Source organism: Meleagris gallopavo, chromosome 17 (assembly GCF_905368555.1).
Source record: "Meleagris gallopavo chromosome 17, MGAL_WU_HG_1.1, whole genome shotgun sequence".
In the NCBI taxonomy this organism is placed as follows: domain Eukaryota; kingdom Metazoa; phylum Chordata; class Aves; order Galliformes; family Phasianidae; genus Meleagris; species Meleagris gallopavo.
Genome location: NC_139420.1, coordinates 7707598 through 7732165, shown reverse-complemented (window position 1 = coordinate 7732165; position 24568 = coordinate 7707598). Strand labels below are relative to the sequence as shown.

The 24568-nt window shown below is 41.1% G+C and overlaps 1 protein-coding gene across 1 annotated transcript in view; it reads left to right on the top strand.

The window, feature by feature from the left end:
• The first annotated feature begins 91 nt into the window (after positions 1–91).
• Positions 92–24568, top strand: part of TTC28 (tetratricopeptide repeat domain 28) — a 126483-nt gene continuing 102006 nt past the window's right edge. The window contains exons 1-2 of the mRNA XM_085238228.1: positions 92–218; positions 5771–6049. Of these exons, the coding sequence (XP_085094354.1) occupies positions 126–218; positions 5771–6049 (372 nt within the window). The 5' untranslated portion in view covers positions 92–125. The remainder of the gene's footprint in view (positions 219–5770; positions 6050–24568) is intronic.

Sequence of the window (24568 nt, the reverse complement as noted above, 5' to 3'; positions counted from 1 at the left end):
CGGTTTCCTCAGAGCCGGGGCCCGGAACGTGGCGCCGCGGGCCGGGCGGGCGGAGCGGGATCGGTCCGGCGAGGGGCGGCGGCGGCCCCCGGAGGCGGCGGCGGAGGAGGAGGGGCCGGAGCGCGATGGAGCAACAGGCGGCGCCGCCCGCCCCGCCGGGGGCCGCAGCGGGGGGCCGGGGGCGGCAGCGGCGGGAGCGGGACGCGGAGCCCCCTCGGGTGAGTGGCGGCGGGGCGGCCCTCGGGGCGGGCGGTCGCTTCCCGCCCGCTCGGCCTCCCGGGGGCGTCGGGAGAAGTTGCGGCGCGCGGCGGGCCGCGTCCCCCGGCCGGATCCCGCGGGGAGGGGGAAGAAGCGAAGGCCCCGCGGAGGTGAGGAGCGGGGCAGGGCGGGGCGGACGTGCCGAGGGAACGAGGCTCCGGGACGGCGGGGCCTCGGGCACAGCCGCGGTTCTCTCGCGGGCCGCTCTGCAGTTCTTCCCGGGACTTTGTGAGAGACTGAGAGCGGCGCCGCTTCCCGCCCCTTCCCTGCCCGCCGCCCGGCTGAGGAGCGAGGGAGCGGGGAGCGGTGCCTGCGCCTTTACTCACGTGCGGACCGTTATTTCCCCGTGTGTTTTTGCATATAGCTTGTTGGAGCGTGGTTCTGTGTGGAGGAGAGCACGGCTATCACCATGACGCGTATACCACCATGGGCTCTAGGATAAGTCTATTTTGTTAAAGCTGAGAAATATTTTTTTGTGCGTGTTAAACACGTACCTGTAGCACAGCAGGTCATGGAGTCATCGGTTGGTTTAAGTTGGGAGGGATCCCTAGAGGCCATCACAGGGACACCCCACAGGGACACCCACAGCTCCATCAGTGCTCACAGCCCCATCCCCTGACCGTGGCTGTGTGCAGGGATGGGGCACTACTGCCTCTCTGGGCACTGTGCAGTGCTTCACTGCCCTCATTGTGGATAACTTTTTCCTTATATCCAATCTAAATCTCCCTTCTTAGTTTGAAGCTATTTCCCCTTGTCCTATTGCACAGACCATGCTGAAGGGTCTGTTCCTTCTTTTGTACAGCCCCTTTTAGATACTGAAAAACTGCTGTCAGCTCTCTCCACAGCCTTCTGCTCTCCATGCTGCACAGCCGCAGCTCTCTCAGCCCATCTTCACAGGGATGGTGTTCCATCCCTTGCATCAGTTTTGTGGCACTCTTCTGGATGCACCCCATCAGATCCATGTCTCTCCTGTGCTAAGGACTCCACCTCTGGACACAGTGCTCCAGGTGAGGTCTCACAGCACAGAGTAGAGAGATGCAATCATCTCCCTCTCCTTGCTGCCCACACTGCTTTGGATGCAGCCTAGGATACAATTGGCTTTCTGGGTTGCAGGAGCACACTGCTGGCTCACATCCGGCTGTCATCCACCAGTATCACCAAGTCTTTTTCAGCAGGGCTCTGCTCCATCATTACATCCCCCAGCTTGTACTGATAGCAGGGATTGCCATAACCTAGGTGCGGGACTTTGCACTTGGATTTGTAAACCTCATGAGGTTCACCTGGGCCTACGGCTCAGCTTGTCTAGGTCACTCTGGATTGCAGCCTGTCCATTAGGTGTGTTGACCACACCACACAGCTTGGTATAATCTAGAAACTTTCTGAGGGTGCACTTGATTCAACTGTTGATATGATTGATGAAAGTGTTTAAGAGAACTGGTGCCTTTTTTGCACCCTGAGGGACTGCTTGTCTCTCATCTGCATCTGAACATTGAGTCATTAACCACCACTCTCTGGGCACAATCTCACAACCATTTCCTCATCCATTCAATGGTCTGCCCATCAAATTCATATATTTCCAATTTGAAGAGAACGGTGTTATGGAGGATTGTGTCAGAGGTCTTACTGAAGTCCAGATAGGTGACATAGATCTTACTGCACTGCTGGCACTGAATATACAGCTGTTCTCATGGAGACTGTTCCTCCATCCAACATTCCAGCTGTTGAAGAAATTCTCAGCAGTTTGGTTTTAAGAGTGATGCTACTGACTGAATTTGGAAGCTGGAGACTGGATCTATTGGGTGCATTTTTGGATGACAGCATGTGTCATTAGTGCAGTTCTGTTTTTACTCTGAAATACAGAGTGGTGATTAAGGATGGAATATATTATCCTCACCTGCAGTCCAGGTAAGGCTGTGGCAGCATCATTAATGGTTGTTACTGCTGATACTCTGTACTGTCTAAACTGCAGCATTCTGGAAATCCATTACTGTAACAGTATCAGTCTGTGCATATATTAATGCTACATATCAGTCATACCTTGTTTTCTGTCTTCTCACAGTATTTTGGCATCTTATCCTTCTCTTGACTGAAGCTGAAAACATCTTGCTTGTCTATTGCATATTCTTTTTTCCTTGCCTAGATACCAGTTATTTCCATTCCTACTGAGCAGGTCTCTAGAGATGATCATGTTGTAATGAGAGACTGAGGGTGAAGTAGCTACCTGCCTGTTAGTTTTAGTTTTTATTAGATTTTTCTCTTACGCTAATGGTAGATCTGTTGAATAGTAGTAGTTGGCTTCAGGAGGTCAACTTGTATTACTTTTTTCTGTATCCATATCATACTGACGATTAATGAGAAAATGAACTTCTTCCTGCTTTATTTTTCCTTCTACTTTGTTTTAATTATTCTATTATTTTCCATTTCCTCTGCACCAAGTTTTCAGTGTGTTTCTCCTATTCTTTAAAAACTTCTGCTCTTTCACATTCTTCTCTTGAAATGATTGTCAGTATGTCATAAACATACTTCATGTTGATGCTGAGGGGGATTGTCCCTGAGAGGTGACTCTAATGAGATTAGTAAAGACCTATAAAATTTGCACTTTTGATTTTGTTTTAGCCTTTCAGCATGCTCATACACAGTTCACAGAATCACAACATGATTGGGTTGGAGGGGACCTTGCAACCTCCCCAGCCCCAACCCTGTTGCCCACCAGTTCAGGCAGCCTGGGACCCCATCCATGGCTCTGAGCACCTGCAGGAATAGGGCACCCGCAGCTCTGGGCTGCCTGTGCCAGGGCCTCAGTGCTCTCATAATAATGAATTTCCTCATCTAAATCTCCCCTCTTTTTAGTTTAAAGCCATTCTTTCTTGTCCCGGCACATCATACCGTGTAAAAAGTCAGTTTCCATGTTGTTTACAAGCTCCAGGTCCCTCTGGATGGCGTCCCTTCCTTCTGTCATCAGCTGCACCACTCAGCTTGGTGTCATCTGCAAACTTGCTCAGGGTGCACCTGATCTCTCTGTCAGTGTCACTAAAACAGGTGGTAGAGTCCTGGTCCAAAGGCAGACCCGTGGAGACACCACTTGTACTGCCTTCACCTGAGTATGGAGCTGCTCACCACAGCCCTCTGTTGCAGCCATCCAACCACTTCCTAATTAATTGAGCAGTCCACCTTTCAAATCCTTATCTGTCCAGTTGAGAGATCAGTAACTGGTAGGACCACATCAGAGGCCCTGCAGAGTTGTCTTACTATTATGTGACATCGATCACTATTCCCTTATCAACTGATGCAAACTCTCCTCTCTTTAGGTCTCGTGTTAGAGATTATACAGTCTTTTGAGGGGATTATTACTCAGGTTAAAATGCTCTGTAGTCTTTATTAACAGTGAGAATTTTGGTAACTCTGTGATTTTTTTTTTTTTTTTTTTTTTTTTTTTTTTTCCCCCCTGTAGTGTCTATGAAGTGTCAGTTCTAAGTTACTATAAAATTAACAGAATCAATTCTCCATGGAAGGCATTGTGTCTCTATGTAGGTACTTGAGCCTTACCAGCCCTGTGTCTCTGCGGTGCATCCAGCCACCTGTGGCCTTCTGGTGACTGGCTGTTCTTCTCAGACTTTGCCTAATCTGTGGCTTTCAGCATCTCCCCACGTGTAATAGTTGCTAAATCTTCACATTCTGTCCTTGCAGCTTCTCAGCTTATATTAAACTGACCACATGATGAAGTTTGTGGTCACGTGCGCCTAGAAATGTGAGTTATTGCACTGGTTGGTGTAAAGAGATGTGTTCTGCTCAGATCCTTGTGCTGTAGCTGTTAGTAGGGAGTTCTGCTTGTGCTTGGTTAAGAGCAGATAAGCATGCTGGTACCTTTGAAGATGAACTGCATATTGTGCTAATTTTCACGTATGCAGAAATTTGCTTTTTAGGATGTTATTCCCAATAATAGATAAACACAAAGTTCAAGCTACGTACTATCCAGAATACTATATAAGGGGAAACTGCAGAGATGAGGAAGAAAGTTTGGGGCTCTGCTGTAGAAGGAAGAAATGCTATGGAGATTTGGGGTGGGTAGGGTGGATATCATGAAAAACATTTTCATGATGAAAATCATGAACTGATTGAATTGAATTACTCAAGGAAAGCATGGAGCCACCTTGAGTAGAAAGAGTTTAGACAAATACCTGTCAGAAAAACTTGATTAGGAGGGAAAAGATCGTAAGGAAGATATTGTTGGTTTCAAATGTAATGGTTTTGTTGTTATTGTTTTTTGACTTGGGGAAAAAAAAAATAGACTCTTTTTGATGCTTAAGGCAGGATGCCAATTTGCACTTTGCTTCCCCTTGCACCTAAAAATATGACTCAGCTGACTCTGGTAATGTATTTAAGCCCTGTGATTGTGTTGTGGTAACAACATGTGATATTCTTAACCTTTTTCTGTCTGCTGAACTGAAAATGGATAATACCAATTTCAATTATAGTACTGTCTTATTCTTTCATGACTGTTTCCAGGCACGTTCTGTATGTACATGTTGTCTGTTGCCAAGTACAGTTACTGCACAATTTACAAGGGTCTTTTGTCGGAGTTGTACAGAGGTATTGCTGCTGAGTTGTTGTTTTATTTTTTTTTTAAGGCTCTTTGAGAGACAAAAGGGAATACATGACAAAACCTGTTATTGACTGCTAATGACTGGTTGAGGAAAATAAGGGATGTTGAAAATGAAGCGTGGAGGAAGGATATACTGGAATCAGTGGAACTAGAACTGTATGTCTTTAGAGTTTTTTTTAATTAAAAGTCTTAAGCCCATTCTCCTTTATTTTGTTTTACTTGAATTCAGCAGTTCAGGAAGTGGCTCTGCAATGCTGGCTGTTGGTAATATAAACCAACAGCCCTGTGTGCCCCGCTAATTTCTGCGAGTATACCCAGACTTGTTCTTCTCTTCTGATTTATGAGCAATTTGCAGCCTGCAGTTGCCTGGATGTAGAAGTTTGTGAGCCCGTGTACCAGTGACAGTTCTTTGGTTTGAGGAGAATTTATAAGTTCTTCTACTGTCTGTGCACGCAGGTGCTTCTCTGTGATCTATTGGACTTTAGATACACCAGCATCATCTCATCGTTCATACCTGCCATGCATTCTGGTAATCTTCTTTACCTTGGGACTGTGCTTGGTCTTGTAGAATCCGGTAATATAGGTGAGCAGAAAATGCTTTGAATATGTGGACTTCAGAAACTAAACCAGACATCTCATGCCTAAAAAAAGCAGTGTCTGGAAGATAGCATTCATACAGAACACGATGCTTTTTGAAGCTCTTTATTGTTGCTTATGTACTGGGAAAATAATAACTAATTTTTAAAGAATGTGATTCTGAACTTAAAATTTATTATACGTTAATGCTGATGACTTCAATTTCTGCTATAGGGTCTAGTATTCTCATATTTTTCGTGGTTTTTTTTTTTTTTTTGTTTTTTAAATAGCATTTCGTATCATTAATCTGGAATTCCTCCCTGTCCCCCACAGATTTCTTTCTTTGGATCCAAAGCTGTTGGAAGAAGAAGTCCTGACAGCCCCATGTTGAGCAAAGCAGAATTTGTTGAGAAAGTTCGACAGAGCAACCAGGCTTGCCACGATGGTGACTTCCACACAGCAATCGTGTTGTACAATGAGGCCTTGGGAGTTGATCCTCAGAACTGCATTCTGTACAGTAACCGTTCAGCAGCCTACATGAAAATCCAGCAGTATGACAAGGCCCTGGATGATGCCATCAAAGCAAGACTTCTAAATCCTAAATGGCCAAAGGTAAGAAAGTGTATCACTCTATCAAGAGGAACTTCATCAGGATTATTTCTCATACTAATAACCTAATGTAGAGAACTGCAAATATTTCTGGGTTAACGTCTGCTTTTACTAAAAGCTGTAGATAACTTTTTGTGTTCAAAAGTTGTTTAACTTGAATTTCCTGCTGGGTTATTAAACTTTTTTTGTGTGAGGTGCAATACTGTCTTACTACTTTAAACCAGCATCGTTTCTGAGTTGTGAAGACCAGGCATCTTTTAACAGTAACTTAGCTGTAAGTTGCATCCAGGAGCATTCTGTTGCAATGTGGCACGGAGGTCATTAGTAATAATGGAGCAATAAAATCTTTGCAATAGTGTTCTAAGAGTTTTTGTGTATGTGATGGATAAACACTTTAAGAAATGTGCACCTCAGTGTACTTGGCAAAGTCTGACCATGCAAGGAAATGTTTTGTAAAGAGTAGATGGTGTTGATTACCTGTTCCTTCCGGGATTGTTTCCCACTGGCTGATTTTGATTGCTTCAGTGACTCTGACTGTCTAGCTAGCTAACTCAGGGTCTGCCCTTTACATGCTAATCCATTTTAATAGAATGTACTCCAGATTGCAGTTTCCTGTCCATTGCTCGCATAGTCTTACCAGTCACTTTAGTTAATGATACCATTTAAGGCCAGATTTATCATCTAGCTTCCTATATTTTTATAAAATGGCATTCTTTCTAGTTAGAACTGTTCCTAGATAAACGTGTATGGTTTGAGGATTCAGTCCTGAGAAAGCTTCTACTGTTTCTGCAGCTCCGGAGGCATCACCTTACTTACTGAGGTATGTGTCTGCCTCGGAAGGAATGACAGGGCTTGCAATGTATGAACGTGTTTAAAGACAAAGGAAGAATGTTATCTTTTCATCAGTACAATCTCTTCACAGCATCGCTTTTGTCTCAGCCTTTGACCACGGGCGTGCTGTGACAGCTTGTCTGCTAGGCTGGGCTTCCTGCAGTGGTTCCCTCCCTAGGAGAGTGGATCCAGCAGGGTTTTGATGGATCCCTCTGAAGGAGAAAAGATTGTCATGTCTTCCCTCTTTTCTCCTCCCCCCCAGTCTTTTGCTCGAAATTGGATATCTCATCTATGGAACATTTGAAGACAAAAGTGTAATTTTAAACTCTAAGTTTATTTGTTTATTAAGACCAGAAAACTGCTTTAAAAATGTTATCGAAAGTGTTTCCTAAAGTTCTGCCTGCTCGCAGTCACAAAAAGAAGAGCACAGCCCAGGGAAAGAGCTTCAGAGCTGAAACAGAGTCTGTCAGTGAGAGTTTCCTGTTTAAAGAGTATTCATTGTAATTCTGTTTCCATAAAATACTGGTAAGGACAAGGAAAGTGTGTAGAAGGGTCAGATGAATGTTGTGTTAAAAGTGCACCACCATTAATGTTGAAACCCACAGCTATCAGCTAAGCTCTGCTAATTTCTGGGGCTGTTACCTGAGACAGAGCAGTTCTGTCTGCTTGCAGCACAGCAGCTGCAGCAGTTGTCTTAGTGTTACTAACAGTCAGTGCAAAATATAAACACTAATGAGCTCTGATTACTTTACCACTGCGAGATGGTGCTTTGTCTGCTGGAATTCTGCATCTCTCCAAAATGAACTCTATTTTACAGATATTTGAACTTTTTTTCTGTTTTTTTTTTTTTTCTTTTGCATTTCTCTGGAATGGAGACTGAAAACTGCTGCTAAAGCAGAGGGATTTGGTGTTTGCAGAAGCTGGAGCTCTTGGGCAACTCTCCTTTATGGAAAAATCACAGAGGAGTCTTTGTTTCTTTTTTTTATTTAGTTAAAGAACAGAAATATAAATGAGCTTTCTGGCTGAACTGGAAAACAACTTTTGGTCAGATGAAGCAGAGGCGAAGTTGCATGCTCCTGGCTCCTGAGTTGTTTGTTTTGTTGGTTTCTTGTTTGGTTGTTGGTTGGTTTTTTTGTGGGTTTTTTTTTTTTTATTCCTCTTCCCGTTTTACTGGTTAATAAGTGTGGTGGCTTCCCTTTCTACTGCATGCAGCTCCTCTCCTCTGAGACTGTTATGTGAAATGCCACTCCTCTGTGTTTCGGTGGTAACAGCAGGAATGCTAGGTAGCATTGGTGTGCTTCCTCAACTGTTTCTGATTACTGAGAGCAGTTCTTACCCAACTGAAGTGCTTTGGAAGTCACAGCAGAGATGAGAGATCCTGGAAAGGAGGCACTTAAATCTGTGTGGTACGTTTTCCTCATTTAAATGCAGTTTGTTTTAAGCCATCTTAGATTTAAAAAAGAGGAAAAATGTACTTTGAGGATTTATTAACAACCCCGATATTTTTTGAGCACAGAAATTTCAGGTTGGATTGGATATAGAAATAGCAAATAGATGATGGTGCTTATAAAGTTCTTAGAGATCTTGGTGGAGGGTTGGTAGCCACGTTCACATGACGGTGGTGTCCCTTCTTAGTAACTGGACTTCTTAGGTACAGCTTGTCAGTGGGAAGCAGCAGGAGGGCACTGGGGAAATTCTTTATAGAGAGAGTGGTGAGGTGCTGCCCAGAGAGGCTGTGGATGCCCCGTCCCTGGAGGTGTTGAAGGCCAGGTTGGATGGGGCCCTGGGCAGCCTGGTATGGTATTAAATGGGGAGGCTGGTGGCCCTGCATATGGCAGGGGTTGGAGATTCATGATCCTTGAGGTCCCTTCCAACCCAGGCCATTCTGTGATTCTGTCTGAAGTTGAAAACTTTTGTTGCATATTTCAATATCAGAAGCTCCTTTATAATTATTTAAAAAATCCATTTGGATCTTACTGATAGAATGCACCTGGGAAAGTTTGAAATTCATGCATCTAAAAACCTAATCCATATTGCTGATGAACCAGAAGAGGGAGCTTAACAGATGTGGCTTGTAATTTCTTGCAAAAAAATCTGAGTTCTTAAATACTGAAGTTTTTACTTCAGCAATAGAAAAATGAATGGTTTTTGAATCCAGGTTTTCTGAGATTAAAGTTACTAGATGTACGCTTCTTTATCAGCCTTTATCTTGGTATATGTTTTGTTATGTAAAAATACATTTATTTTTGTCACCAGCATCTACAATGCTCATAGGGAATATCACAGCTGAGATCTTGCATGTGTTTGGAATAAATGCATTTCCACTCTGTAATCAAGCCAGTGCATTAAGCTGATCCATACTTCAGAGGATGGCAAACAAAAACCAAGAAGCGTTATGAACTAAAGCTGTGAAATGAGACAGCACAGAAAGCAGGGAAGGTTTGTTCTTGATTTCAAACACAGTTATGTATCACTCTGGATTTTAATACAGCTTTTATTTCCATTCAGACCCTGAGTTAATTCAAACTTTGGTTGAATTAACCACTCACAGTTCTCCCAAGTTCTTTCTTGTGAGGTCGTAGCAATAGGAGTTCATTTAGAATACTGTGAAGCCTGAGCAATGTTTCTGTAATGCAACGTAACTTTGTTTCCCGTCCTTCTGCACCACTGAGACCCTGTGTGCTCTATGCCCAGATGAGCTCTTAGAGTACATGCTCCCATTACAGTCATCTTCTTCTCAACTTCATAGAAAAGAAAAGAGGCTGTATTACAAAAAGCTGTGCCTGAAAGTCTTTCTTTTAACAGAGCTTGCTTCCTCCATCTTTTAAATCGGTCTTTTAAACATTGGTTGTTTATTAATAAGCAAGTACATTTACACAAATACATCTGCTTATCTACTGCAACTTTAAACCAAACATGGGTAATGAGTATATGATTACAGTAAGAAATACTCTGATCTGTAACAGATCAGAGTAACTTAGTGTGGGTCTCATTATGTGGCTGCGGTGTTTTTTCCACCACCACCACGTGAAACTCACGTTTGCAGTGTTTGTTTGGCAGGATGGCTCATCAGTTGTGCTATTCAAAATATTTTGTGTGATTGTCACTGAGAAGTTCAAAGATAAAAGGATGTTTCAGGAATTAAATTATATTTTGGGAATTCCCTCCAGGCAAATCAGATCAGGCTCATTTAGCTCTTTTGATTTCCTGCCAAGCAGCTCTTTTTGTTTTGCTGTTGATCTGGCTCTAGCAAAGTTCTATTCAGTTGTGCAGGCTGCGTGGCTGTGAAGAGAATCCTTGGCATGGTGAGCAAAAATGAGGGATACATTCTATGTCTGACGTCTGAACGGTCTCTTGGTTCTTGCTGATGTTTTGGGTGTAGGTTTTGTTTGGTTTTTGTCCTCAAATTACTGGAAAAATATACTGTGGCTTAAATGGTTTAAATTTGGGTCTAATTTTGTGTTAAAGTGTAGGTTTCAGTAACTGTTGCAAATTCATCCCTCAGATATAGAGAAATAGCTGGTCCCAGTGTGATGAGCTCATGGCTGTGAGGTGAGCAGCCTTCCCAGCAGGGGAACGAAGCATTTTCTAACTAGGAACTACAGCTTTGAGGGCAGAGCTGATAATCACTTTGAGTGTGAGGAGAAACAGGTCCTTTCAGAAGTGGAAATGGTTTGAACAGGCCCATGACAACAGCTTGATTTATTTTAGTATACAAACATCAGAAATGGAAAACAAACAAATGGAAAATCCAAACTCCTTTTCAACATTGTACAAAAAAAAAGTTAATTGAACGTTGAACAAACTAGAAAAATGCATTGGATTTCCTTAGTTCTAATGCCTAAGCATGCAATTTTGCTGCCTTTTATAGCTTGTATTAGCTGTGTTTGTATTCCTTTCTTAGTCATGGTTAAATTCTACACGGCTTTGAGGCATTTGGTAAATGTTTTGTACTATTCAAATTCAGAAATACTGAGGCAGTGCTTCCCACCCTGTCCTCGGGTTCTCTGAGGGGAAAGTCTTGAGTGATAACCAGCAATTAGGGTACAAATGTGGGCTGTCCGGTGAAATTCTATTTTAGAGTACCCAACTTCTTGTTATCTAAGACTTGATCTGTGCAAAAGAGCAGACAGTATTTGGGTGAGAATAATTAACTGTTTTCTTGTATTGATTTACGGCCTTAATATCCCATCAGAAAAGCTTTTGCTAACAAGGATGAAATGATTTGTCAGACTGGAGCGCGTTTGGCTACAAGGATGTTCAAACCAAAGTCTAATGTTCAAGCAGGAACTACAAAGAGGAGCTCTGAAGAGTTTAGCTGATGGAAAAAGAATCTCTACGTGTGTATAAACTAAAAGTAACTGGAATGAATGACTCCCATTTCACATCAGTGCAGGTTTCTCTTACTGATCGTTGTCCATTTCCTCTGCTTCATTTAAAAATGTGGCTTTGTCTATGCAGATGATGAAGAAATCTGAAAGAAAGAACAGAAAGAGAAGGGGATTTTGAGCCATGAGGCATTTGTGTATGAAATGCCAGGAGAGATTTAGATGTTGTCGTGTAACTGTGAGGGAATTCAGTGAAATAGCTTGCATGGGTATTTTCTTAATTCACTCCAGCTGTTAATCGTGTGATCAGACCTGTTAAAAAAGCAAAAGGACATTTGCTCATCCTCTTGTACTTCTGACTGCTTGCATATCTTTAGGTATCTATCCACATGTGCTGTAGTAATCCATAACAACCTAAAATTTTCTCCAAGAATTGCAAGTAAAATGCCCATCCTCCCTTATGTGTAGAACTTCTAAGAAAAGAATGTGACTTGACCACATAATGTTTCTCATGAATAGGCCTCTTGTTTTTAATTTGATGAGCAAGGAACTTTCCAGTCCTTTTCTCCTGCTTACAATCTGTCCTTAATTTACAGAAAGATGCATTCCAGTTTTTCAAGCATAAAACTGTTGAGCAGATTTTTTTTTGGCTTTAGTAGACTTGATGTGTTACGTTATCCTGAGACTCGTGTGTTTGTTGCTGTCTTTCCATGTCACAGAATCACAGCAGAGTTGAAGCTGGAAGGGGCCTCTGGAGGTCATCTAGTCCTGCCCCTACTGCTGAAGACAGGTCCATCTAGAGCCACTTGTCCAGGACATTGCCCACTTGGGTTCTGAATACCTCCAAGGATGGAGTCTCTGCAGCTTGTCTGGGCAACCAGTGTTTGACCACCTTCATGCACAAAAAATTGTCTTATATTTAAATAGAGTTTCTTACGTTGAAGTTTGTACCTGTTGCGTCTGGTCCATTTGCTGGTACCAGTGAGAAGAGCCTGGTTCCATTTCTTTATTGTTGGGTGTTCATACACATTAGTAAGGTTCAGTTTTCTACTGTGCCTTCTCTAGGTCTAACAATGGAAGGAATCAGCCTCTATTTGTATGACCAGCAGGCCAGTCCCTCACTCATCTTCGAGGCCTTTTGCTAGATTTGGTTCTGTTTGTCTCTCTTTCTTGTGCCCAGAATTAGTCACAGCATTCCACGTATGTTCTTATCTTAAATACTATATAAATATATAAATATAAATATATATATTTACTTGTGGTGGTGGTGGTGTTGCTGTACGTAGTGCCTTCTTCAAATCCTTTTCCCTTTCTCCTTTTTGAGTGATTTTTTTTTTTTTTTTTTGCTAATTACATTAAGGCATTTGTACTTGTGGGTTTTTTAACTTTATATCCTTGTTGGGATATGTGTTCAAATTAATAGAGCATGGCTTTTATTGTTACTAAGGAGTTGCAGTTATCTCAACTTTCTCTGTTCCCATTCCTCCCATTCTTAGTACTGCTTCTTGACAATTCTCTTGAATATAATGGCAAGTTTGTGTACCCTTTATAATAGGATGTGATATATATAATTTTTTTTTTTCTGGCATTTTGTATAACATTCAGTGTTCTTACTGTCTATAATGCAGGCAGGGTAGTTCTTATTTTACCAATTGGAAGTTGAGAGGCAAAGAATGTATCTGTTCTGTTGTTTAGTCACCCATGTGATAGAGCCAAGCCCTGTTGCATCCACATAACATGTTGGCATAGATCTGAAGGCTGTGATAGCTGCATGACTGCACTTCTGTCTCCCACACTGAAATATCTGCCCTTGAGCTTTAGATCACGTGGATGTGGCTATATTGCCCTCGGTTCTGGACCTAGGACAAGTAGGCATGCTTTAAACAATCTTTTAAATGTCAGGTTGGGGAGTCTGTGAAATATATTTAGTATAACCTATGTTCTGGTCACTAGGTTGTCATTTTCTGCATCAATTTTTTTTTCCCTAATAAGATACTGTAATAATGAGTATCATATAGTAGTTTGGCAGCTTTGTGGAGTTACGTTTTTCTTACAGTTCAGTCCAGTGGAATTATTCTGTTAATGTCTCTGCAGCAGAAGTGAAGGTTGTGGTATTGCTAGGGGAAAACTGTAGTGTGCATATACTGCTTATATTTCCCTTTCCCGAAGTTCTTAAAATCACAGAATAGCAGTAATACAACGTAGTGGAGGGATAAAAACAACAACAACAACCCTCCTCACTGTGATTATATACATTGTAAAAACAAATAAATAATTTCCAAGAGTTATTTAACAGTTGTCTTTTTGAGAAGAACATATACCAAAAAGAGTTAAGAAAAAATATCTTCTTACTTGTTCATTGAGAGTTAGAGCCACTGGGTGTCATTTTAAGACACTTGGATTGTCTTCATCTACTTATGTGGTACTGGATCTTGTAACCTGAATTTGTAGACTAAAACCTTAACCCGGAGGTAGTGCTACGTAACTTTTCTGATCAGCTGCTTGCTCTCCAGTGGTTTGTTTTTTCAGTTTATTCTTAGAAATGAGACAACTATTCCTGTTTTTTTTTTTTTTTTTTCCTCAGCATAGATGTTGCAATCCTTGGGGATTAATTTTTTTAGAAATGTTATGGTAATGGTTATTCATAGCCTGCGAGTTGAAGAATTGTGAAGAACTGCAATGAGCAAAGCACACATGAGAGGGCACTCCTTGCATACGTAGTAATGCCTCTAGGATCTAACTTGGGAACAGATATTCACGTTTTTAGATGTTTCTAAGATATGTTTATTTTCTGAAGTGTATGCTGTTCATAATGCTTTTTATTTTTCCTTGACTTGGATCTGGATGTGACCAGTATGCATGTCCTGGTAAACTGGGCTTCCTGGAGTTGTAACATGTGACAGTAATGTATGAGGAGTGGAAGGGGGTCACCCATGTCTTATGTATGCTTTCTAGAATGGTTTTCTTTAAAATTTACATTAGGTGTACACACTTAATTTTCTTTGTGGTGTCCCTAGGCCCTCTTAGTATGATTTATTGCTACTTTTTACTGTATTTATGCTATTTCCTACTATGATTAATCAAGTCACAGAAAGCTGCATCTCAGTTTTTTTAATTTATTTTTTTCATATGGTGGATAGATGTGTTTTTGCAGGCTGGCATTGTGCATTTATAGTGACTTTATAGTGATTTGTGATGTGGCTGTGACCACCAGAAAGGGTTTAAGCAGCACTAGGAAGTCTTTTGTAGACACCATGGGTGAAAAGGACTGTAGTGTGACTTATTTTTTGAGATCTGCTGGTAGGTGGTTGTCTGGCAGTAAAGAACAGGAGGATGATCAGTCTGGGTACTCCTGAAATAGACAGGAATACCCTTAGAAACCTGCATTTCTTGTTTGGGTTTACAGTCTGATTGCATCATGGCGTGTCTTGACACTGCTGAGTCCTCATTGCAGACCTGCTACCCCAACCAATCTCTGAGGAAATTAAATGAAATGGAGAATTTGAGGAAACAAGTAGCCAACAGAAAACCCTAAAAATTGAGAAAGTAGGAAATTACCTTGACTGATGAGTCAGAAGGAAGCACTAAGTGTATATACAGTGTGTATGGCACGGTGCTCTGAGCCAAGATCAAGAAAACCCAAATAATTGGCAGTGAGGCTTGCTGAGAACTACTTAACAACTGAGGGTATTGCGTGGTATAACGATTTTGACTTACTGGCCTTTCAGCACACCAGGGTTTTGTTCAGGAAACTATTCCTACTGTCTTGTTTCCCTGTAGCAAGTAGGATGTGCTGTGTTTGTGATAATGCAAAGGTAGGGAAGGCAGAACAGGGGTAACTGCTGCATTAAGCTTAGGCACTGTCTGACTCAAAAGCACAGTGATGCTTCAGATGAACTAGGGAGGAAATTTTCATATCAATTCTTATTATTTCTGTAAATACATCTTTTTTTTTTTTTTTTTTTCTCTAAAAATGATTGTTTCCTCCACCCCAACCCTGAAAGCGCTTAGGTCTCAATCCTAGTATGAACTTTTATACAAAGCAGATAGTGTCTTCCTCTGGCCACAACTGTCTTTGTGCATGTTTTCTCCTTTGCTTCAAAGGGCAAATGATAAAGGTTCTCCTGCTACGTGGAACAGCAGAAATAATTTACGAAGCATTTGGCTATTATCCACCAGTAGAGAATTTACCCCTGAAGTTGGAGAAGTCAATAAACAAGATTGAGTAATACTATGCTACTATGCTTTCTGACATATAGTTAATATATATTCCAGTTTGCTTTTGTTGTCTGGATTTAAGTTAGTTTTGAACTCTTACCTTCTTTCCCTTCCCTCTTGAATGCCAAGTTTGCCTTCTGAAGTCAACTGAATCTCTGTAGAAGTTGAGAGAACTACTATAAGACCCTAAACATGAAATACAAGACTTGAAAGCTGTGGAGTGCAGTTATTTTTATAATTTCTTATGGCTTTTCCAGAAGTTGGCAGTGGTATGCAAATTCCTGTATTGCTTTTCTCATTCTAAAGCTGTTGTCTTGGGTCCAGCTTTAAAAAAAAAAAAAAAAAAAAAAGAGAGAGAGAGAGAACTTGAATGTTGGTGTGTAACAATGTAAAAGAAAAGCATCCTTTTTGTTCCAGTATATTAAAATACCTTCATCACACCGAGTGCTTGATGGATTTTCTTATGCTTGAGCATTGGGCATAAGTAATAGTCATGGTTAGTGTACTTGATTGGCCTGTAACATTTATTTTTTGTTTGATATAGCTAATAAAGCCAAGTAATCCTGGATGTTAACAGAGAGAGAATGTTCTTTGAAACCTTTTGTTAACTGAACCTCATCTCACATGGGAGATGGAAAGGAACCTTCCTGAAACATTGCATTAAATAATTCATAGTCTTCCATCATTCAGAGTGAAAAAAGAGATTTATTTTTTTGCCGTGGGTTATACAGCTTGTGTTTTAGTCACTGCTGTCTGTTTGCAGGCTTTTTTTCCTTCACAAACAAAATGCAAAAAAGAACGACAGAAGGGAAACATGGAGTATCATACAAAAGATTTAGGCGATGTAATTTTTGTTTAAACCCACAAGCGTGCAGGCATGTATCCAGGTTGTTTGTCAGTGCTTTTGTGTGAAAGGATAGGGTAAAGGATGCTTCTCGTCTGGTCTCTTCTCTGTGTCTTCGGTTCCTTTCAACTGGCAGCAATGAAAAAGTCTTTGGGCAGACCTTCTGTATGCCTTAGGAGTCAGTAGTTGTTATGGGGTGTTTCCTTCCTTCAAACACTTTCTTGCTTCATTTTCCATAATCCTTAGGCAAAATTGCTTTCCGTTGACCCATTTCTATGTTCATTTGAAATGTACATCCAGTTTTGGAGAAGGAACTGCATATACAGTGTGCTGCAAGTGTGTTGTTAATCCTAGTGTTGGTCAGATCTGGGCTGTTGCTGTCAGTCTTGGGCTGACCTATGCTGTGTTCCATTGGACTGCAGACCTCGTGGTCAGTGTTACTGCTAAGAGAAGTAATGGAAACCAGTGTTCTTTATTTATCTGTGTTATTCTTTTATCTCTTGTTCTGCTGTATACTCCGATAATTTTGTTCATGCACATTTCAGCTGAACTTAATATCTCTGCAATGAGTGGTTATAGCTGTATCATTTTGCTTAAAATTGTTGCTTGGCATTAAGTGCCCAGTACATCTCAAGTTCTGAATACTCCTACCTTGTGTTGCTGACCTTGCTTGTGCTGCCTTTTGATGTGTAGCTAAACTTATGCTGTTTCTTTCTGAGTTAAAATGAGGTCATAAAGCAAAGTAGAAGACAAACACGATGGATTTTTGCTTTCACAGCACTTGCAGAGCTCGTCTGCTTCAAAAGCAGTCCTTCATGATTATTCTAACTGAAGACAGTAGTTCTTTCTATGATCATAGCAAAAGTAGGCAGATCTCTGAGAGTTACTTTTAAAATCCTGCTGAGAACATGGGAAGTGTGACTGCCAATGCTAACATCAGTTTGATCTAAGCTGCTCTTACAGGATTCACTTTGTCATCTTTTATTTTTATTCTCTTTAGAAAAGAATAAATACTGGTAATAACAAGAGCAGCTTTTTAAGGAGAACTGTTGGGGGTGGTCAGTGAAGGGTGGAATAAGGCTGCTTTTGTCTCTTTGAATCTGCTGTTCCCTTTGGGTAAAGCTGATAGATGGTGAATGTCAGCTTTTCTGTCAGAACTGCCACGTGGGATCGGACTGAAGGTCTACGTAATGGAGTTGGAGTATCACGTTTAAATGATGCCCGCTACGAGGTGTTGAAGGAAGCAGGATGTGCTGGGTGAGCCTTTCCCTGGCAAACATTTCTTCTGAGCACTGTCAAAGTGATTCAGAGACCTTCTGACCTGAAGGTTTCATTTGAGCTGTCGTGTTTTTCTTATCACTGATGGACTTCTCTTCAACGAGTTAATTATTCATGAGTCCATTTGTTCCATGGAACCACAAGAGTTTAATATTTTTTCTAAGTGTTGCGTGGACAAAAAAGGCTTGAATTTAGTTTTATTGCTGTTATCATGGTGACTTTCAGATTGTGTTTTGCTGGACAGCTCCCCTGTGGATTGGATGGGTATCAGCAGGGGTCTGCCTGCGTCACTCACTGGACTTCTGGAATGCTTCAGAACAGGAATGCTGGACAATTTCTCTTTCTCTTTTACTTCTTCTTTAGCTAGATATTTAGGACCTGGAAAATAACAGAATTAAAACTAACTGTTTAGCCAGTGCATGCTTAGTGAGCTTTGAAGAAAGAGCTTGCCATAACCTGAAGTTGTTAGTGACGAAATTTCGTTAGGAAAAATCAAGGACATTTTAAAACACTGGCTTTACTGCTCACATTTTATGGATGGAGAGACAGAGATTTGCTGTAGGCCATCCAGCTGGTTCCTGGCAGGCCCAAGAATAGGATCTAAGACTCATTAGTCTCCCTGCATACTGAGCCTGTGAATTCCTAAAATCAGATGGTGTATTTGGTTTATTTGTGCCAAGATTTTAGATGGCTTGAATGGGGCATTTGCAGTGTACAACTTGTATTTCAAGGCTGTGAAATAATGAGCTTGAAAATAATGGGAAATTAGCTCTGTGTATTTTAACTTTCTTGGATTGCACATATCTAAGAGCAGGTAGCTTTTAACAACAAAAAAAAAAAGCGAACGTGTGCCTTAAACACTGCTGCACTTTGTAGAAGACAGTTCTATTCAAGGTAAGAATAATAATTAAAAAAAAATAGTAGAATAACATCTAATTTTTTGGTAACTGGGATAGAAGGTATGAAGGGTATCATTGTTCCTTTGTGTTGTCACAAGGCAGTTTCTGAATGTAACCTTTAGCGCTCTTCAGCTAACACACAACGCACATAAGGTTCTTGATCATCTTTAATATTTCATTACTTTGGCAAAAAAAAAAAAAAGGATGCCCTTGATAGGTCACCATTAGTGAGCCATACTGCACTTGGAAGCTTGAGTTGCTAATTGCAATTTGGCTGAATGGCGTTTTCCCTGAATTCTCTCCCTTGCCTTTGGAGATGTGTTGGCTCTGGCTGGTTCACATCTTTGCTAGGAAGGTAGAGCAGTAGTTTGACTCCAGAGAATTGGGATGTGCCACATGCTGGTGTTTACTTTGTGTTGATATGTGTCACCGTTACCTTTGTTACCAGTGCATTCAAGGAAATTACATTTTATCATGAGTGCAGCAGAAAGGAAATGCATGCAACTGTGTTTCAGGGAGTAAATTTTTCATGATCATAGCACAGGAGTACTAAATAAAAAATGTCAGCTTCTTAGATTTGGTTGCAGTACAGAAATGTGCCTGGAAATAATGGGTTCTGTGACTGTTTTGAAATAAAGGACAGCCATAGCACTGAACCTCAGAGGGCAGAAAAATTTGTGCGCTTAATCACAGAAGGAAATGCCTGGTATTGCAGTGTATGATCATTAAGAGTTTGGAAAGCTGTAAGAAGGCAGAGAATACAGCAGAAAAATGAATGCGAATGAGAGGAGCATGGATAGTAAATATAGCTTTTAGAGATCTAAATTAATTTTCTGAAGAATAAAAAAGAAATCTGCATTCTGTATAATTTCATTCAGTCCTGTGCTTGTTCTGCTTTGTCTCACACCCGAGGTGCTTTGAGAAATGGGGCCGATTCTGAAGTCTGTCTGGAGAGGAGCAGTAAGAATCAGAGCTATTAGTTAATGATCCAAAGCAGCGAGCCAGCTTTGGCTCAGACACATCCATTGTCTCTTACACTCCTACACAGTTTCTCCCCCTAAATGTTTCTCTTCTTTTTGTTCCTCCTGTCTCATCATATAAATTAGACCCATCAAAAAAAACCCCAAACAAACAACACCTCTCTGAAGTGCCAACAATAAAAATTGCTCTTCAGAATGCTCAAAGCTATTAATTAAAGTGATTAATCATTTCTGGAGCTACAGATATTTTAAAGCATTTGTATATATGTTGCTTATGTATATTTGCTGCTTAATAAAATAGGAAAATCTAAAATTTGTATAAAATAAGTATCTGCATTTCACCAATTAAAAATTTACTGTGACTTCTGTGAATTCATGTTTTATAAAATCACACCATGTAACCAGCTATATATAAGTTCTAAGTGTGTATTCTATTGACCTGAGAAATGAAGGCAGCTTTTCCAGGAGGGTGAGTGCAGTGGGCTTGTTGATCTACAGACTGAAGCCTCTGAAGGGATTTGGGTACTTGTTCTGCTTAGGTTTGTGCATGTTACCACACTAGAAGTTGTTGTTTATATTTTGCCTCAGGTGTATAAGAGAACATGTACGTATGGCTATGGAATCCAAACACCCCAATGGTGCATGCAGTAATTTTGCTACCTAGTTCTTACCCTTTGGTGAACACCCTGGTCCCTCAGTGTCTGAGCAAAGCCCCAGCTGCTCCCACTGCACGGAGAGCAAATCACAAGTGGGGCCACTGTATGTCTTAGGCCAAGGCTCTTCTTCCGTGAGACCCTATAGAAGTGAACTGGCAGCCCACCTGAAATGTTGTGCAGCCTGCAGGGTCAGTCTGAGTGTGTTTGAGGAGCTCACTGTGAAGGTGAGATACTCAGGGCTGTGTGGGAACTTCATCTTCTATCTTTTAATCAGCTGGCAATGATAAGGATGGAAAATCACATACTCTTTGCGATCAGGAAGCACAAGAACTTTATCACAGGCATTATGCAGGAACCAGATGCAACAAATTGTTAATGTTGGAGTATTTCCCAACAGCCAAAACATTTGAACAATATCTAACAGGTTTTTATTTTACTTGCAAACAATTGCAGGATATGAATATTTCTCTAGTGACTGGAGAAAGCTAAATTTATAGTTAAGAAGTTGAGAATATACTCCAAACAATTGGCTTTTAAAACCAAAACACCCTCCCAGTCACTTCCCCTGACAGAATTTGCCTTATTTTTTAATCCTCCCCTCTTCCACTCACAATAATAATAAAAATACTGAACCATTTGCTTTTTAGATGTGTTACAAACTGAAGGATTTCAGAATGGAGCTCTGGGGGAGATGCTGAGAAGCCTCAGTAAGGTATAGGAGCACTATAGATAGGCCTGTATCAGAAATAACCATGTGAGAACTATTTATGCTCCAGCAGTGCTTTTACTGCACGCATAACGAGTTTAATAGCAAAGAGGCCTCTACCACATGTTGCAGGCATTTGAAAAACTGGAAACTATTGGAAGACAATTAGGAAATTTCTGTTGTTCACACCATTGCAAAACCCAGTGCACTTCTTGTCTATGCTACGTGCTTACTGTAACATACAGTACCAAAAGTAAATGTCATGTAGATACTTTGCTTCTGCACGAGGAGCACAATGGTTGGAACAAGCTGCTCTGCCTAAGATCTGTAGGAGATTTTTAGTATCAAAATGTTTTAATTTTGTTGCTTGATGAGGAAGTTGACTGAGATGCATGCATTCAGTACACTGGCTGTAGTGATGGAGGAGTGTATGGGCGGTTTCTTCTGGCGTCTGTTAGTTTAGTTTGAGATTTGTTCTGGATAACAAAAACCCCTTGGCTACTGGTCAAGCTTGTTGTGTCATTCCTGTGAAGCCACCTGCAGGTTCTCTTAGGCTGCATGTCTGTTGTCTGGCTATTGCTAAATGGATTTCATTAGAGCCAGCTGATCTGGACCCCCCCAACTTGACAGTGCTCTTAAATGAGTTCTTTGTCTATTCTACCTCAGGCTTGTTGGTATTAACTGTGTTTTTATAGTTCACCTCAGTAAATGAATTCTGAAGTAGATGTCAGTAACTAAATTTAAAGTAATTATTACAATTAGCTGATGCCTGATGCAGCAATTGAAGTTTGGTAGCCTTTTACTTAGGTAGGAGGCAGGAAAAGAATTGCTTTTTCATTTAGGAAAAGTCTTTTGACTTGAATTCATTAAATGCCTTCAGTTTTCTACTGGATTTTCTGGAACATTAGACTGATATCTGGAAACACTTCGGTGACCAGCAGAGGAGATTTCAACAGAATTGCTGTATCTAGAAATGCAAGGAGTATCTTGGGAAAGATGGATTTATGGACTGCTGTTGCTTTGAGCCAACATACTTATTAATTTGTGATACATCTAGATCCTAGCTATTGTTGTGTTTCTGTGGGTAACCTCTGAGTGACCCCCAACTGATGAGTTGGCTACGTTGCACATTAAACTATTTTGCACGAGAGGGAATCTGAATTCTTTGTTTTGAAACTTGAGTCTGCTGCAATTTTTCTCCACCTTTTGAATAGCTTTAGAACTGGCAATTAAGCCTGTTTGTGTGGGATCAGTCCTGGAAGCTGTGTTTTTCATCTCTGTTAGAGGTGAAAGTTGCAATAGTAAAGCAGAGGTGATCTGTAGTACCTGGCAGCTCTGTGTCCCACAGGGAGTAAAGTCCCTGTTAGCATCCCTTGCTTGAGCATTGGAAATGCTACAGTGTTCTGCCTTCGTAGCTCTTGAGAACTTGATATTCAGGCAAGTGATCTCTGGCTTCTAATTGTTCTTTGGTCTCAACTTTATGTTGGCTTTGTTCATGTGCTTTATTAGAACCTATGCCAAAGTCTCCTCAATTACCTACAGCTGCTGTCTTCTTTTCACAACAGTCTACACCATGAGGACTGTTGACTTCTGTCTGTCAGTCTGAGAGCTCTAGCAGACTTGAAAGGCCAAACTCATTTCCTTGATCTACTGATGGGATTTCTCCTCCGACTCAGGTCAGGGCTCATGCATGGTCTGTTTCTGACATAGGAAATGAGCACCTTAGGGACAAGGCAGCATCCTGATGATTCGTGCTAGCTTGTCTATGTGCTCTTGCTTAAAGCTTACAGGCAGCTTTATGGAATGGCAGTATGATTTTCATTGTCTTTTGATATGTGCTTTTCCTTCTTTTTTTTTTTTTTTTTTTTTTCTCTCCAAGAAGATTGGAATAGGTTGAGGAAATGTATGGGTTCACATGATACGTGTGCATATGCACATGTATACATTTTGTCCTTAATGTGTGCAGAAATTATCTGAGGTAAAACAGAGGAATGCAAGTGGTGAATACTGGATTTACAAGTCCTTTGAGTGGTCTTGATCTCACAGATTATGACAGCAAAATACAAACCTCCCGAGTAATACATTGCATGCAATTTCTGTACACTCACATGTGCCCTTTACACAGTAGGCGATGTGCTAACTTGCAAGTTAGTGTGAGTCTGGAGGATGTGTTATTGTTCAGGTAACTCCTCCAACGTAATGGAAATGCTGCAGGAAACAAAGTAGGAAAACAGGTATTTTCCAGTGTAAGGTGCTGCTAATATCTTCCTCCTAGCAAGGTAATTACCAGTTACTTCTCTGTTTCTGGTTGTGATGAACTGTTTACTGGGCTTGAAACTATATTTCAACATGTTCTGAATCCTTTGAATTCAGTCAACCCTTGACCTATGTTATATCTTAAAAATAAAACGCAGTAACAGAGGTAGTGACTGAATATCAGTGCTGTAATTACCTTTTGTTTCCTGTGTGATAAATAAGGTGTTTTTTCCACATACATTAATTACATGCTTGGGACATGCTTGCTAACCTGGGATATTGTAGAAGCCTGTAGGAGTAGCTGAGTTCCAGTATTAATTTGCTATATTCAGGGATGAGAGGACCATTAAGGAACACGGTACATAATCTTCCAAATGCATTTTAGGAAGACTCAAAAAAATTTTGATGCTGGAGTCTGGATGAGTATGTTGGAAAACATTGCTTTGTGCTTGCTTTGATTTGTAACCATCCTGATGTCAGAGCTGAGGTATGAGATGGGCAGGCTCACTCTGCAGCAGTTCTTGTTTTCAGGGCTCCTGACATGATGGATATGTATGTACACCCTGGGCTTGTGAGGGCCTTCGATGTTGGAATGTCTTCTCCTTTTCTTTAAAAGGGTTTGAGAGATTTACGTATGAGCAAACATAGACATTTTCAGAGAACAGAATTATTTTTCTTCTTTTTTTTGCGCTATGAAGTAAAGATGTTTAGTGGGCTCTCACTTCTGTACTGAATATCGCTGCAAGAGGAGCCATTGATCTCGTCTTCAGAGAACAGTGAATCTGTGCTGCATCGCCTGCTGTCATAGCAGTGCATAGCAGTGAAAAACAGCCATGGCCTTACGGGGAAAATGCAGATTTTCCAGTTTTCAGGTGGATAAAGAGTTAAAAACACACTGTGAGTAAAAGGAAAAGCATGTTGCGTTCACAGAAATTATGGCCTTCTGCAAAAAGAAAATGTTTACAGACAGGATATAATAAATGCAAGTTAGGAATGATTAGGAAGTGTAGATGGGAGATAGAATGGGAATGAGTAGGAGAGAACACCACAACCAATAAAGCATTACATACGGTTTTGCAAAGGGAAAACCTTTGGGATGGAGAGTCAGTCCATTTTCCCCATGGGGATTCTGGGGCTCTGTTTTGGTGGTCTGTACAGTAGAGGCTGAGCTTTGGCAAACTGAAGATGCATGATGTCATTGGATGCATAACATATGCACTGAGAGCTAGTAAATGCTGTTCACACTGCGGTGCGCTGCCAGATGTGTGTGCTGGAATGCACTCTGAGAAATGGAAAAGTCATCTTTATAAAGATACCAAGAGATGAAGTAAGAATGTCCTGTACTGAGCCTGGTTGAAGCTGCAGCGCTGCCAAGTGCAGCCGCGCCGCCGAGTTCTCCTTCCTGAGCTCTGGGTTCTGCTGTCGGGAGCAGTCTGTGCAGAAGGCCTTATTCAGCATTTCTCTGTAGTTCGAAGATGAGCTCTGAGAAGCTCCCGTTCTATCCAGAAAACATATTTGGAATCTGC